The sequence below is a fragment of the Phalacrocorax carbo genome, chromosome 10 (assembly GCF_963921805.1).
Source record: "Phalacrocorax carbo chromosome 10, bPhaCar2.1, whole genome shotgun sequence".
NCBI classification, from domain to species: Eukaryota; Metazoa; Chordata; class Aves; order Suliformes; family Phalacrocoracidae; genus Phalacrocorax; species Phalacrocorax carbo.
In genome coordinates, this window is record NC_087522.1 from 17652676 (window position 1) to 17668626 (window position 15951).

Sequence of the window (15951 nt, forward strand, 5' to 3'; positions counted from 1 at the left end):
CCACCAGGACTGCAGAAATATGGTGAGACAGTTCCATGTAAGGAGGGGTTGCACCAGATGGATACGGGCACTCTAGAAAGGACAGGCAGGGAAGTGAGGACGGGGGGCTGCTCCCTCTGTAAAGAAGCAGCCTGAATGCGCTGAACATTGCCTTGTGATAGTGTAACCAGAGTGATGGAATTCAGCAACATCCATGGTTGGTTTACTCCTGTACAGCCCTATCCAACTGGATGTTAAGTCTGGGGACATAGAGTACACCAATCAGTGTATTCTTTGATCTGTATTTTAGTCCCTAGGTAATCATTAATGTGAACGAAACAATAGACAATGTGCTTCTGTCAGAAAAGGATGACAAAATGTGGTTTCATGTAGTGGACTGAGAAAACTGGCGAGGACTGCCAAGATTAAAAGCCAAGTAGGTAAAAGGTAATTCCAGCAGGGGGAGATCGTGACCACTGACTCACGGACCACTGACCCAAGTAATACCACCTACTCAAAAGAGAACAATGGGAAAGGACAACTAAGCCTGCACAATAATTTACATTTGAAGCGAGCAAGTTTGTTCCAATCACCAAAGAGAATAATATCAAATATGTATGGATAAGATGAATATGTATATTTTTGGTCTAAATAAATCACAAGGGAAAGGTGTGTAAGGTATGCAAGTTAGGAGGAGTGATCCCCATGCATCCGGCACCGTGAATAAAGAATGCCTGCCTTTTAACACTACATTGGTGTTACGAGGTTTATTCCCGATTTCAGTGACAATAGGTGATGAGCCCTTTGAGAGTCCATGGTTAAGGATCACAGGACAAACTGCTGACCTACAAAACAACACAGATCATACCACATAAACTAATATTAATTTTAGCCTTGAACTTTTAACTGCTTATTGTTAGCAGACCATCTAACTTCAGTGAAAAACAAAACCAGAAGTCACAGCTGGCACTATTATCAGGGGGGATCTTTGGTTTCCCATCTCTTGTCTATAGTAATTTGACTGGGACTTTCGTTTTCCTACAAAAGTTACCAAAACTGAGAATGAGAAAAAATTCCTTTCCATATCACAACATTGCACTCAGCAAAGAGTGCAGAACCACAGTGAAGCTGGCTTACAGCTGCTTAGAGCCAGCCATAAAGCAGGACCCTGGCCTTCTGGCACAGAGAGAGATTTTGCACCTGGAGGTTGTCCTTTGACTGATGATGCCACCTCAGTAATTACGAAGTGCTATCGCTGTGACAGAGCTTTCTGAAGAATACCGGAGCAGCAACCTCCCCCACCTCCTAGCGTTAAATCAAGTACAGTGCTTTGGAGAATGTGGTCTCAAACAAATGATCCACTGCTTCATATCCAGAGTTCTGCACCAGAAAAGAAAACGTGAACTTGTTCTAGCAGATTCTGTGGAACCCTCATCAAAGTTCATACTAATAAATACTTAGCTTTTACAGACATTTACACATCCTTACTGTTTTGGCTTGAGAAGCACCGAAAAGCCATCACCACTGGCCATTTAAATGTTTTTAGAGGTCATCCCTTCAGTGGATGAGCACAAATTGAATGAACTGAAAATTGCAACCCCTTTTATAAGAACATCTATCTCCTCCTTATTCTCATTACTGCCTTCTCCCTTGCTTTTATGTGCTGAAATGGTCATCATCTCTCATCATTAATAGCCATTTTACAGTAATCATTTCTATAGAAACACATATAAAGCATACTTGAGAGTATTTTATACATTAACTGATATTCACCAGAAATTCACTGTTGTTATAATACTGGCACCACCAGTGCTGGTGGAAGGGGATAAGGATTCATTTGTGCTGTAGTGTCATTATTTCAAATTATTAATTTGATTCATTGTCCTTCTTCAGAGAAAGTTTTTTTATCCTGAAACTCTTCTGGGCCAGCTAGCCACTACCTGTCATTGACATATCTGTCTAGAGTCAAATTCTATTGAAAACCAGCAAATCTTATGCCATTTTACAACATGACTCTGTCTTTCTATGTTATTTTTTTCCTGTGTTAAGCCCTGCTAACCTTGTGTTTTGCTGCTTATTGCGGGAGAAGTGTTCACTGAGAGTACTGTAAATAGATACAGTAAAAGTACTTCAGTAAATGGGGCAGAAGAGTATTGATCATCCAAGCTGACAGAATAGCACTTATCCAAGTGAAACACCAAGTCTGACTTAGTAGGCTCAGTAGAAGACCAAACAGCATTCATGGATGTAACATCTTTCCCAATAAATTCTGACACACCACTTCCAGTGATCACATTTATCAAAATAAACAATTAGACCGCTACTGAAGTGCACTTTCATCAACAAAAGTCAAAAATACTCCAAAAGTTTCTTGAAAGGTTTATCTTTTCAAGGAAATACATGTTAATCAACTGAACTTCATTCATGCTACCATGAAAATTAGGGGAAAAGCTAAAATGTCTTCTAATGTAAATGAAACGTATCATAAAGGAAAACTATCATTGTTAAAAGGTCTAGCATGGGCTCATATCATGACTTTGGTTTGGGGAAAAGTCTTTAGGAAGGTAAAACGCTAACAGCGATCTGTGGAAGAAGAGCAAGGAACAGGGTGCCCAGCTGAGCTTTTGCATGGGGTCATGTGAGTAGCAGAAAGCAGAGACAGGAAAAGATGCAATTTATGGCCCAGGATACCTACACTGATGCTATTCTAACAGAGCAGCTCTTGATGATACCACGCTTAGGCTACATAAAGCCAGACAGTGAAGTGTATTCAAAAAACACACTTAAAGCAACAGGATGCAACACAATCCACAGCAAGTATTTTAAAGTTAGATTGGTTTAACATTCTCACATATACTTCTTCCTAAAGCTTCCATAATTACTTCACAAGTTCTGGCTTCAGTATGCCCAGCTCAAACTCTGCAATTACCACTTTCCATGGAACAAATAAATTGGAGTTGGAAGCGAACAGCACACTTCATAACCAGAAGTTGAGAGGTAGCATCTGGATACTTAAAGCAGATCAGTTACTGTTCCTCTTGAATAAGCAGACTGTACATCAAGGTCTCACCTAGACATGAATACCTTCCCTTTAGGAATTCAAAAGGAAGGGACTAAACAGAATGAGGAAATCAGCTCAGGGGGACAAATTTGAACTAGGGTGCTATATTCATGCTTTATATGAACTCTCTTTGCTTCTCTCTACAGCTCTCCTCTCAAAGTAAATAGGTAATTCTCCCAGTGGCATGTTTCTTGAGCAACTTTTGATGCAAGGCTTTTTCTGCACAGGTTACTCCACTTTTTTCTGTGCCCACACATTACACATTTTCTATTAGAACAACTTGCCCAAAAAGGCTGTGCAGTCTCTGCCTTTGGAGGCTTTCAAGACTGGACTGGATAAAGTCTTAAGTAATGAGGTCTGATGCCACAGCTGACCTTACTTTGAACAGAATTAATCTGTGAATCAGTGACCAAAAAAGCAAGTTTAAAAGTTACTTAGCTATTTTGGCTGGTTTTCCACTTAAAACAAACACCCACAGTGAACGAACAAACCCCAAAACAAAACAAAAACCACCAAAACTTTCCACCTCAAATAATCCTCTCCACTGCTGTACTGTACTTGTTTTGGGCTATGTATTAGGATGCATGGCAATTCAAGGAATTTGTCATAAGGTACATGAAAGCTCCCAGAAAGGATACCAGTCTGGTTCTGGGCAACCGTATCCCCTTCATTATGAGCTCTGCCAATTCTGGAGTCAGCTCTGGCTCTGATGAGCTTGAGGCTTCAAATCTTCCTTTATTCCATGACCTTCCCTCCCCTCTCCTTCTGAAGCTCTGATGGTCAGGTTTCCTTCTTGAACGCACATGTGCACCCCATTTTCCTTACTTCCTGGGCCAGCCAGTTCTCCCCCACACCTATGTGTGCATTTTGCACAGTATGAATCACTTCTTTTCACTGATGTAACTTGTCCCTTCACTATCTCCATTCATCCAACAATAATGGGAAAGAGGCACCATAAATATGGAGAAGCCTTCATAAAAACAGATGACATGTATACCAAATTCTTCTGCTGCAGCTTTTCCAACACTGCTCCCAGAGCACATTTTGCTGTGCCGCTGAGCCATGTCACTATTCACAAAAATCGGGCCATTTTGAGAGTGAGGAGTTTTGCGCTGCCATGATTCACCAACACAGGTGAATACACATACATAGAAAGCAGCATAGGGATCCTGCTTACATGTACATCTGGCACGTTCACGCTAGGTTTTCCTTTCAGATTCAGCAAGATCCAGATTCAATAAAGCTGGCTAGAGGCTTGAAGTCAAAGACCCCAAGAGGATGTAAGAAACACTCCTGAACCATCCAGGAACCACAGGAGCCAAGGGAGCAGAACATCAGAGGTAACACAGGACTGAGCATGCTGCTGTGACTGCCTATGACAAGGCATACCTCAAGAGAATTATGAAAAGACAGAAGACAAAATGATTGGTAAGGCACAGATTGCAACACGAGATGAATAGAGATTGCAGACCTTTAAATCATCCCCAGAACTAAGGAAAAAAAAAAAGACCCAGACTAACATTTTGTGCCTAGAATTTTCCAGTTAAAATGCTTTCATGCAAGCCAGCACTAACACTCAGGAATTCACTACTGCCTAAAATAACGTGACAGAGGATAGACTTTATCCTGTGAATCAAATGTATCCATCACTAGATATAATGCAAGTTTACCATAACAACAACTTCTCTCCATTTTCCTTATTTGCTTTTGTGGAAGATATGAATTATAATGATTCAATAACAGCTCACTGAGCATTCCCTTCATGTATTACATTTTTATTGCACCAATCTTAAAAGCAATATTGGTCAGATGTGTGATTTATTTGAATTAATATACAATCTGTAATGTAAACCTGAGGTCAATTTGCAGTATCCAAAGAAATTATCATTCCAAATTAATATTGATTGGAAGTTAGTAGTCACAGCTGTGTCTTGTTCACTATCACAAAGCAGTCACTGTCACATCATTGCTAGAATCTAACATCAGAATTGTCCTCTGCTTGTGTCACAGGTAGCACAAACCCTTAAGTATTCAGAGGGGAGGCAGGATTATTCACTCTTTTCAAGGACTGCATTTATTATATTAAAGACTAGTTGTTTCTGGTGAACTTGATGGTTCCAGGAACTGATAACGGAATCTGCTGTCTTCCATCTTGTGATCAGTTAACTCCAATACAGCCCGTGTGTCTTATAGCAGAGAATCTCTTCCACAGGTGGCTGACACACACTTCAGTTTATTTCTTATTTCCCACCAGTCAAGTCCCAAATTAAGAGGCAGAACCAGCAAGCCTCTCTCTTAACTGTTGTTAGAGCCCTAGCACAGGAATTAGAGAACTGGTTTTTACCATTTTTCCAGCTTGAAAACATTTGTACACCTAGTTCCTGCTTGTCAGGACAGTGCTCTATCTACTAGCTTAGAAGACTGGGATAAAACTATTTTTAAATATCTCGTTGTGGTGGGTTAGAGAAGAAGAAAGTAAAGATGACCAATGATGCAGACAAAACTCTCTCTTAAAAGGGAATGTCAAGCACTGTTTCTAGGACTGTTCCCATGTTTCTTTAATACAAAATGAGTAGGTAATGCTTGCTGGGCAACCAATGATCTGCAACAACATCAGGTTTCACAGTACATCTCATTCTTCTCTAGTTTCAATAATTCTGTGTTCTTCACATAATCACCCAGCTTAAGCAGTAGGGACACAGGATAGATTCATTCTAGCCTACTCTACAGATTAAGAACCAGGAGCCATTAGTTTAAAAATCCATGTGGTTGAGGAAGAACTGAGATGTAGGGTGCACTGTATGAACTTCTTGTTTCTTACAGCCACCACCAGGTATTTAAATGGAATGTAGCAGTGCCAAAGTGAGTTAGACCCTGCTTAACAGGCTGGGCTCTGATCAGGGCAGGTTTCTCATCAGTCCTCTCAAAGATGCAACAAAGCTTGAGTAGGAGGCAGGCATATAGCCCTCCAGGTCAATAAATTTTTAAAAAGAAGGCTCTCAGAAAGTCTAGTGGCCTAAAATGAAAGCAATGGGAGCCTCCAAGACTACACTGTGCTCAAGATAAGCCTGAAAAAGAATGTAAATGGAACTCCAGCAAAAAAAATATGATCCATAGTCCCTGGGCAGAAAGGTGCACTCTTTGCCCTGGGATTTCTTACCTTTCCTTAGTCCTGATGTTTGACCCTGCTGCAATGCTTCTGAAATGGTAATGCTCACAATTTGGCCCACTGGTATCTCAATATCAGAACCATCTTCAAAGAATCCCAACAATATTCTGAAGCTCTCAGAGGAAAAGGCAATGACTGTGCAAGGTGCAATAACTTACACTGCCAGGCCGTGTGCTAGGTGGGTGTTAGACCTTAACTTTGTCAGGGTTCTGCCAGAACACCTAGCCTAGAGGTCTACTGTTCACATGTACATAGTATTTAATTTTCATATGTTTCACAGAATTGAACTAGAAACTGTTCTACACAGCTAGAAAACTATTTTACTATTTAACATTTAAAAACCCAAACCTTACGGTTTTTCACAGTATGAGATCACGCATGCTTGCGCAAATCAAAATGCTAGTCTCACAGCTGCTTTTCTCGGCTGCGAAGTACCTTGTGCAGTAGCAGAGCATAAAACTCCTAAATTTCACATAGCTCTTTTTAACATTACCTACTTATGTCATTTGGCGCAAATCACTTGCAAAACTTCAATCCCAAAGAAAGAATTATTTTAACCTTTTTTCTTTAAACCAATTCCTTAGTTTTTAATCACCCAGTAAAAGGTTTCACATAATGACTTTTTGTGTTGATGTCTGGGAGGGGAAAAAACCCAACCAAACCTGATCTGCTTGATCAGTGTTGCTTCAAGTGCTCTGATAATCTCCTACTTGGAGAGAATTTTAAACTAGATTTCTGTTACATAATTCACACATCTAAAGTTCTTGTTCAAAAGCATAACGCAAGCCAACGGGAAAGGCCAAAAGACCTAATATGAACAATCCACTTATTCTATCTTCTTACTAAATAAAACTGGATAAAAAGAATACTTAAACCCTAGAAGGCAGTACATTCAGAATGCACTAAGTAGACACTGTTTTTATGCAATGTTTCTTCTGGAGTGGAGTCACTGCAGAAGAAATTCAGTGAGACAACTGGAGTATGAGGGATCAGAAACTTTCTGATCTCTATTAATGAAAATCATTCATGGATTTCCAAGATTCACTATCAGTGGGAGCCATTACATCTCATACTTCACAGGAGCAATTGCTGGCAAGACAGAGAAACTCACTCTGACTTAGTACGCTAGTAGATATTCTCCCTGTGTTCCTTCCCCAGCTGCCCAGTATTTAAACATATAACAGAATTAGCAGAGTTTTATGAGAGCAGCGAGAAAGAACTAGACTGAGTAGCCTATGCAAGAGGTTCATATCTAGGCATAGCTACAACCCCTGATGCTCAAGGAACCCCTTTACCTCTTCTGCTAAGGAGTTCATGGGTTGCTGAAGGCAGAATATGAATGTTTCCATTGGTCAGAAAAACTCAGAAGTGATCAGTAGAGTTTTAATCACTTCTTGTTTGAGCTCTAGGACTGTGGAAAAATAAGTTCTAGAGTCTGTCAGACATGAAGTACTTGAACCTGTGAGTCAAATGACCCCAGACTTGGGATCCTAAGGCAAGCTTGTTCACCCCTCTGGCACATCGTATGTCAGGATAATCCTGGCAAATATGTGGATATTTGAGCACTGAGCTGATGGATCTGACAGAGGTCAATTGAGCTGATCTCAATTGTTTTCATTTCCCAAAAAGTTTTCCTATAGCTTTTAATGGGAGACAGAATCGTTACAGCACCAGGAGCAGGTATGCACACAACTACTTCAGGGCATTTAGAGGTACCTTTGAGAGTCTAGACCTAGTTGCCATGGTATCGGCAGGGGATTGCAGATTTTTGTTTCAGTGGAATGAATGCACACAGCAACACTTCCATCTTTTCTAACATGATCTTCTCATGCCCTCCCACCTTTTCTCTATCTCCATCTTCTCCTTTGGTGTGACCATCATTTCTCAGGCCAGCATTTTCCTCCATCCTTTTCTCCTATGCTCCATCGCCCCCACTCTCTCCCTCTGCATTCCCTTCCTTCTCTGTTTTTTTTTTCCACATTTCTCCATTATGGGATTTGCATGTCTCAGTGCACCAATGCTGTCATACTTGTACACTGGACTAAATGCCAGAATAGAAGCAATCAACAGTTAAGATGCCTATGCTTACTTTTACTTCTGATATTCAATGTAATTCAGTAACACTGGACCAGGAGTGCTCTCCTGGTACCTATAAAAATGCTACTAAACAGTCGTAATTCAAATGTACATTAGCTAGAAGATTAAAGACTCTAACCAATCACTTTTCATATTAACCTTCTGTCTGCCTATTCCAGTAAGCAGACATCGCAGTGGGAATGTCTGGATTTAATATTTCAAATAGGACAGCCTAATGCAAAAAGATGGGAAAAGCAGCAGAACCAAGGAGTATCTCAGAGTGCAGCAGAACTCAGATATCCCTATTATGTGTATATTCAGAAAAAAGCATCTGCTTCAGGTATGGAGCTCTGATAAAAAAAAACATTAGATTAACGAAGAGGGGATTTTATTTGGGGAGGGTCGCTTGCAAAGGGAAGTCACAATACGGTCTATTTGGCTTTTCCTTGCTTAATCATGATGGACTGCTTACTAATAGTAGTATCATAATGATGACAAGAAAAATGGCTTAAGAAATCTCAAACCAAAGATAACGACTGAGTGGCTTAGAACATCCTTGCCCATGTGTCCACCACTAAATGGTATTCCTTAGTTGAGATTTCACAGCACCAGCATGAAAGCAGCTTTAAGATACCTTAGAAGGAAGTAGCTGAAGGAGAAAGTATTTCAGGGGTGTCCTTTGAGAAGCACAAGAAAATATAAGCATATTCTGTCTAGAGAAAAAGAAAATGCTAAAGGATATTGCAGAGATATTCTGGAATTACACAAGCTAGTTTCAAAATCACCTTCTTGAACTGTATTAGTCTGTGTTGTCCTTTAAATAAGAGGCATTGATTCATAGTCCATTGAAAATTTCAGCCCCTAAATCTGAAAACACCTGAAATTTATTTTTAGAGCACCCAAAGTTCTAATAGCTTTCACATCTAAACATTAGAAACAATTTCATTTTTAAAAATGGGATAAAAATTAATGTGTGCTGAATTTTTTTACAAAGTAGAAAAATAAGAACAAATCTTTGAAGAGATGTGGCACATAATTCCCTGCTTCTGCACAGAAATGCAAGAAGATGGATTAATTCCATGAGCAGCACAAGAGAACAGAAACAGAATAAAAGAGGTGGCTGAAAATTAAAAAAGGCTAAGGAAACTGCAAAGACAACAGACTCTTATTTAAATTCCTCAGATTCAATAATAAGTAGCATATGACAGTTTGTCAATAAGTGTGAGAAACTCACTCAAAGGAAGAGTCGTGTGAGGACTGCTGACATCTCCACAAATGAGAGCAAATAACAGACAAAGAATTTCAGATTTTTTTCATACATTTCAAAGGGCTTCGACATCAAATGGGCAGGGGCTCTGCAGGTGGTAATTTCATCAACCATTAACTGTTCAGTTCTGGCAATTCAGTCAGTTCAGACTCAACACCAACCCTCTAAGTTCCTTTTAACACAGAGAGATATTTCTCAGTCCAGTGCCTGGCAGGAGACTCCTGCCAATTGCTCTCCAGCCACTGCTCCGTATTACTACAGACACCAGGAGGCAAAAGGAACAGACAACGACAGGAGCTATTGAGTGCTTCCCTCCATGCAACTGTACGCCTACCCCATGGAAGAACAAACCAAAAAAATCCACACAAATGACCAGCGCTGCAGTCTCGAAAGGCTGAAGCACTTCAACTGCTCAGTGCCACTTAATTAAAATTGTGTGCTTGGGTACAATCTTTAAATCACTTTTCTAATTAGGAAATGCACTCTGGCCCAGGTCATTAGCTGTGCAACGTCAGAAGGGTACCAAAACAGCTTTGAGTCTAAGTGCACTAGAGATTAGTCTCATTATTCAGCAACGGTATCCCAATCAGAACAAAAATTTCTCCTAAAACCATGGACCTAGTCAAGGAAAGGGGTCCAGGAATCAGTGCTCAGTGCTGAACAGCACACGGAGTGCTGGATTAATCTAATTACATTGCTGTTGCTATTTAACAAATACACAGCGATGATAAAAGGATTGACTCACACTTCTACTACAGAAGATAATTAAGATTTGTTTGGTGGAACAAAACACAAATCAGGGTTGAAAAAAAGAGTCAACATAATTTTCAGTGATTTTTGACAGTTGGAGAGAGTATATTAATATGGATCAAATGTAATTTTTCCTCTGTTGATTCTGAAAATTACATGAGATGATAAACTTTAGGACAACACACAGCATCATTTTGGAGCAAACTGCATTTTTTTTCAGGCATGTAATAAACGAGCCACAGTTTTGCTTCACCAACAAGTAGCCAAAAGCGATGAAGCACCATCTGAAAAGCAGACCAAGTCTGAAAGAAGAAGTGAGAGAAATATCCTGGTGTTCCAGATTGGCAAGAGACTAAGATGAAATGGGTTAAACAGTATGCCACCTTTTTAAAATTTTAAATAAAAAATAAAAACATTTGGAAGTAGGAATGCACCAGCAAGTCTCTTGTTTAGTTGGGACCCAGATTCTTCATCCTCTTTTAGTCACCAAGTCCTGTAGCCTGATTTTGAGCGCTGACATCTCATAATGACTTCAAATAGTTTGGACTCCAGCACTCCTGAAAATCTGGCTGTTAGAGACACACACAAATAGCCTCCTCTTCTACCAAAGCCACAGCTTCTACAACAAAGCAGTCATGGCTACTTGAGTCACTCTATCGCTGCCCACAAAGAGGTGGTTAGAGTCTCATCCTTTAAATATTTTAAGTATTTTTACATATTCTAATTTTCTGTTCTTGATCCTCATGCTCCTCTCCAGAGTTCTGAAGAACAATGGTCAAATGTTTTTTTTTCCCCCCTTTTTATTTTTTATTTCCCAAACACTCCCTATCCAAAAGATTTAACAGAGTAATAAACAGGAAGTGAAAATAAATGGTCTCAGGGTACCTTCAGGGCTAAGCTCAAGCTATAGAACTAGACTTGACAGGTAAACTTTATGCTGGTTTAAGCTAACACAATGTATTTAACAGCTATAAGGTTCAGTACAAATAACTTGATCACTTGAGGTCATGGTTAGAGACACCCATATACAGACCACCAGACATGACAAGAACACATTCCAAATGCAGAAGACCTGATGTCATTTTGCTTTTAACATATAGCATATCTTTCCAGTTCTGATGCCTGCTAATGCATATTGCATATAACAAGTGACAGAAGTGCGTGGAGGAAAACTGCATCTTTTTGTCTCAAGTTTTTATACGCTTAATTCTGCACAATGCTGAAGCATTGTTACCTGCTTATCCTAGTAAATGAAAAGCCAAACTATATGGGTAGATTTCCAGGTGCCTCACAGAAAGAAGAAGAAAAATGAAAATAAAAAGTGCTCTTTATATTCTAAGCATGGGCACAGCCCTGAATGACATAGGCTTTTTCTTTGTCTTATTATCTTTTAAGAAAAATCCCCTGAAGAACTGTATGCCAACTCATTACTAACTTCTGTGCATGAATTTATAAACAGTTTCAGGCAGCTCAGTTCAAAAAATTTCTACTTTTAGTATTAAGTCTCAATGGCATATGAACAGAAGGGAAAAGTCAGACTTTAGGCTTCATTTCAAGATCATGTTTTAACTGAGGACGTTTTTTTTGGCTGAAGACATGGGGAAGATCTAGAACATTATAAAAGATGACACAAGAAAATACCAAGCTGACTACAGATTAGAAATAAATGAAATAACATCTACAGAGACACTGCTCATGGAAAGGGAGGTTAACAGGAAATTGGTTCACAATGATTAACAAGTTGTCAAATGCCCATGTTATTTTTTAAGAGACAGGTTATTTTATCCCTCCAAGTAAATAATGAAGCAAAATATTTGAGACATCTAACCAGAATACAGCATGCCTTTTCCTATGTCCAAAAGGTGATGGAAATTACTGTATTTTCTGCAGACTGTAGAACAGCCTGAAGCCTGGTTATGAAGCGCCCTGCACATTGTGCTGTGCAGCTTAGGCAGGCAAGAACAGAGTACAGGCGATCATCAAAGAGGAGGCTTTTCGGCACAATCAGGTCTATAGAATGTCAAGGATTTCTAAAAAGATATCTCACAGATGCAAGAGAGACAGGTTATAGGAGAAAGGGGACTCTAAAGTTACTGAACCTTATTTGCAACCTAAGCAAGGGTCACAAATGTTTACTGTAACTAAACAAAGGTATAAATACGTTAAAGGAGAAGACTAAAAACTTGGGGTCAAACTACCATGTTTTCAGATCAGCAGACACATACAGACAAGGCAAAAGCAAAACATGCAGTCATCACCAGATAGAAGGAACATTATGCACAGCTCTCCTGCATTTCTGCCAGGAACAAGAGTAAGTTGCGTTGACAAAATAAAACATGATCTGCATATGAAAAATAGGACGATCCAGAAAGAGGAACCACTGGTTAACTCAAGGTATAGCATACCCACCAGTACCAGGATCCAAGGGGAGACCGTTCACTGAAACATGTTTTCAATGAAGAAGATACACTTTGAGAAGGATGAAAAGCCAAACAAGTAAAACATGAAGCTACAGGGAGCTGAATGAAAGGTCGGCTGAAAGTGCTGCAGTCCAACAAGCACCCAAAGTATGGAGCAAGAAGAGATACAGGTGCAGATCATCCAGCAGAATACAAAATAGAGAATTGCACTGAACTGATACAATTCAGCAAGTCAACAGAAAACAGAACTTCTGCCAAACAAAACTGAAGCCTATGTAAGAGGGGATTCCGGCATATCTGATCTTTTCACGGTACTCTTTGCTGTTTTCATTGATGAGGACTACTATGAGGGAATTGCAGAGCCCTGTGCTGAGAAACCCTTATACATCAGTTGTTGGCAGATGATAAAAATAAGCACCTAATAACTCTTAGCACCTACACTGTATGTAGCAAAAGGAAGATTAGATATGCTGAAAACATTCTTCATGAACTAAAAACATCAACTGAAAACGAATCAGGGGGAGTCAGAAACTGGAAAGGGGCATCACTACACTGGTTTAACGTCACCAACTCAAAAAATAAAGCTGTATTATCATGCTTGCCCAAGAGCAGTCACACTTATTGGATTATCAGTAAACTGCCAGTCACTCAGAGCTGGCTCTGCAACTAGTAATGCGCTGCTTTGACAAAGGGGTATTAAAAAATTTTCTGTTATAAAGCCAAGAACTACAGGATATAGTCTTGCTGAGCATTTCTAAGGTGTCTTACCTCAAACATCTCTTGCTCTGTCCGTCGATGATCATCTAGGAGCTGCTGCATGTAGGTCAGATTACGGAATTTTTCTAGATAACTGCTGTATTGTTTCTGCAGTTGCTCCTCAATCTTCTCATACTCATCCATAAAAGCAGGACTGGAGAGTACAAGCACAGACTACTCAGTGGAATACTGACCTGTATATGCAGAATTCTGAAATAAGCGTTTTTGGGTTTGCAGCTACCTTTCCATGTCTACTAAACCAATCTAAAAGGACCTTTTCTTTTCAAGATTCTACACTACTTCAGAGACTAAAAGCAATAGATGAAAAATCCCACTAACCTGTCCTACAAAAATTAAAGATAGCAAAGGACAGGTTTTTGTGTACCCGCTATCATTCCCTTCCAAACAGGCAGACAGGCAGCATTTTGGCCACTTTGGCAGACAAATCTAAGTTAATTATCCTGCTGTTCCATGACTCCAAAAACCTATCTTGTAGCATGGCTGGTAAATCACCTGCTTTGCTGGAGACTTATTTGCTACAAAGCTGTGCTGCGTTGTTACAAGCCTAACTAGACTTGACACCAACAGGTGATGATGTCCTTAGATTACAGAGCCAACTGTTACGCCCCAAAGAACACTACTGCTGTTTGATGCTTCACATCTACCCAACATACTTCCTTCCAGAGTGTTACTGATCAAAACATGTAAATGAATCAATGTCATTCCTTCCACCACTCATTTTTTTATTATTTCCTTTATTTTTTTTTTCATATGAGGTCAAAAATAGAGCATGATCTTGTAGATTGTATAAACCAGCAGTTTAATTATGGGTGAGAAATCAATCCAAATTGTCAATCTGAACATCTTGATTTTATGGCAGACTGTATCACTGTCTAGAGGAACCTATCCTAACCAGGGATGCATAATGAACTTTTTAACTGCTGGCTGAGGACGCTGAAAGCCTCTGGGAACAGACGGAATGTTTGCACCAGTTGCCATTTTCAGAACTACCTGACACCATCTATGGTTAATGACAAAGGAAAAGACAAGACATGCTACCTGACCATTTTGTACAGCTCAAGCAGCAATTAAGCAACCCCACCAAATAATCTGGCCACTTTTAACAGCCCTGAAATTCTGATTTCAAATACATGGTGAAGGAAAAATGAATAATTACAATCCAGACTGGGCATTTCTAGAGAAGAGAATCTCTCTCTCCCACAGCCCATCATCTCAGTCTCATTACAGACTTCACTCCTCGCTGCTCTAAGCATTAACACCACAGTTCCACCATTTATGCTAACACTCATTTATGCAGTAGATAATCAGTTCATAATCTTTACCGAACACTCTGTAGAGTCTGTAGCCTCTTCTGGCTTCTTTCCAGTTCCAATTTTCGTTTTTCAATCTTGGCTTCCAAATTGGCTTCATCCAAAGCCACATTATTCAACATGTCTTTAGTCTTTTGGACTTGTTCCTAAAAGAGAAGGATGCGAACCATGGCTTGTACTGGAATAATTAGAATTATCTTTCAGATCCTGACCATCCTTCTATATAATCTCACATCTCAGGTTATCAAATAACTTTATAATAATGAGCAGGAACATAAACTGGCCAGGCAATGAAAACTAAAATATTCTTTCTGGGCAGGATAATGAACTAACTAGATATTTACAGATTTAAAATACCTGATTTTTTCCCCAGACATTCTTAAAGAAGAAAAAAATCCCACAACTTGCCCTGGACTTTACCTTTATTTTTCCTTCTCACTGAAAAAGCAGTAAAATACAGGAAGACAAGAAGCCTTCTCAAAAAAAATCTGACAGGATACATAAAGACATCTCTCAACATGTAAGTATCTGCATAAACACAGGTGAGAAATGCATTTATTTCTTGGTACTATTATAAAGAATTTTTAGGCTTCCATCTTTTTTTTTTCTTCAAGATAAAGGTCACTTTTATAAAGAACTTATTCTATCTAAATATCTTCATCCTTTTCTAAGACTTGCTTTATCCATCTTTTCAAAATCTGGGAAGAATCCCAAACATTACAACATGCGCTACAGGAATCAGGAGGGGGAAGTGGGTATATTCCAGCTTATTAAAATGAGTTGAGTCCATTCAGTATGCTCATGTTCAGGAAACCATGAACACCTTTTGAGTGAGAGAGAGAGAGAAAGATGACTTCAGACTCGCTGGAATTCCAGCCATAACTGTTAGGTGCTGCTCAGCTGTAATAGGTCATTTCATTAACTGGTCCAGAACTACACCAGCTGAGCTATGTGTTACTTATATTTCCCAAGAAGCCAACTGCTCTGCTATGCTGCTGTTAGTTTATTTGCACTACTGTCTGGAATAGCAATGCATATTAACAACATTCAGAATTCATATAGACTGCGAGTAGAAGCAGAAACACAAGGAAAGATCGCCTGGAGTATCTATTGACTATTCCTTGGCTGTTTAAATCTCGAAC

General features: G+C 39.5%; 1 protein-coding gene across 6 annotated transcripts in view; it reads right to left on the minus strand.

The window, feature by feature from the left end:
* Nucleotides 1-15951, minus strand: part of CLUAP1 (clusterin associated protein 1) — a 73143-nt gene that overhangs the window by 34429 nt on the left and 22763 nt on the right. For 5 of the 6 annotated variants that reach the window (XM_064462118.1, XM_064462115.1, XM_064462119.1 and 2 more), the window contains exons 7-8: nucleotides 14822-14955; nucleotides 13491-13632 (exon numbers count right to left, since the gene is read on the minus strand). The exons of the other annotated variant lie outside the window; for it this stretch is intronic. In XM_064462118.1, the coding sequence (XP_064318188.1) occupies nucleotides 13491-13632; nucleotides 14822-14955 (276 nt within the window). The remainder of the gene's footprint in view (nucleotides 1-13490; nucleotides 13633-14821; nucleotides 14956-15951) is intronic. 6 annotated transcript variants of the gene reach the window in all.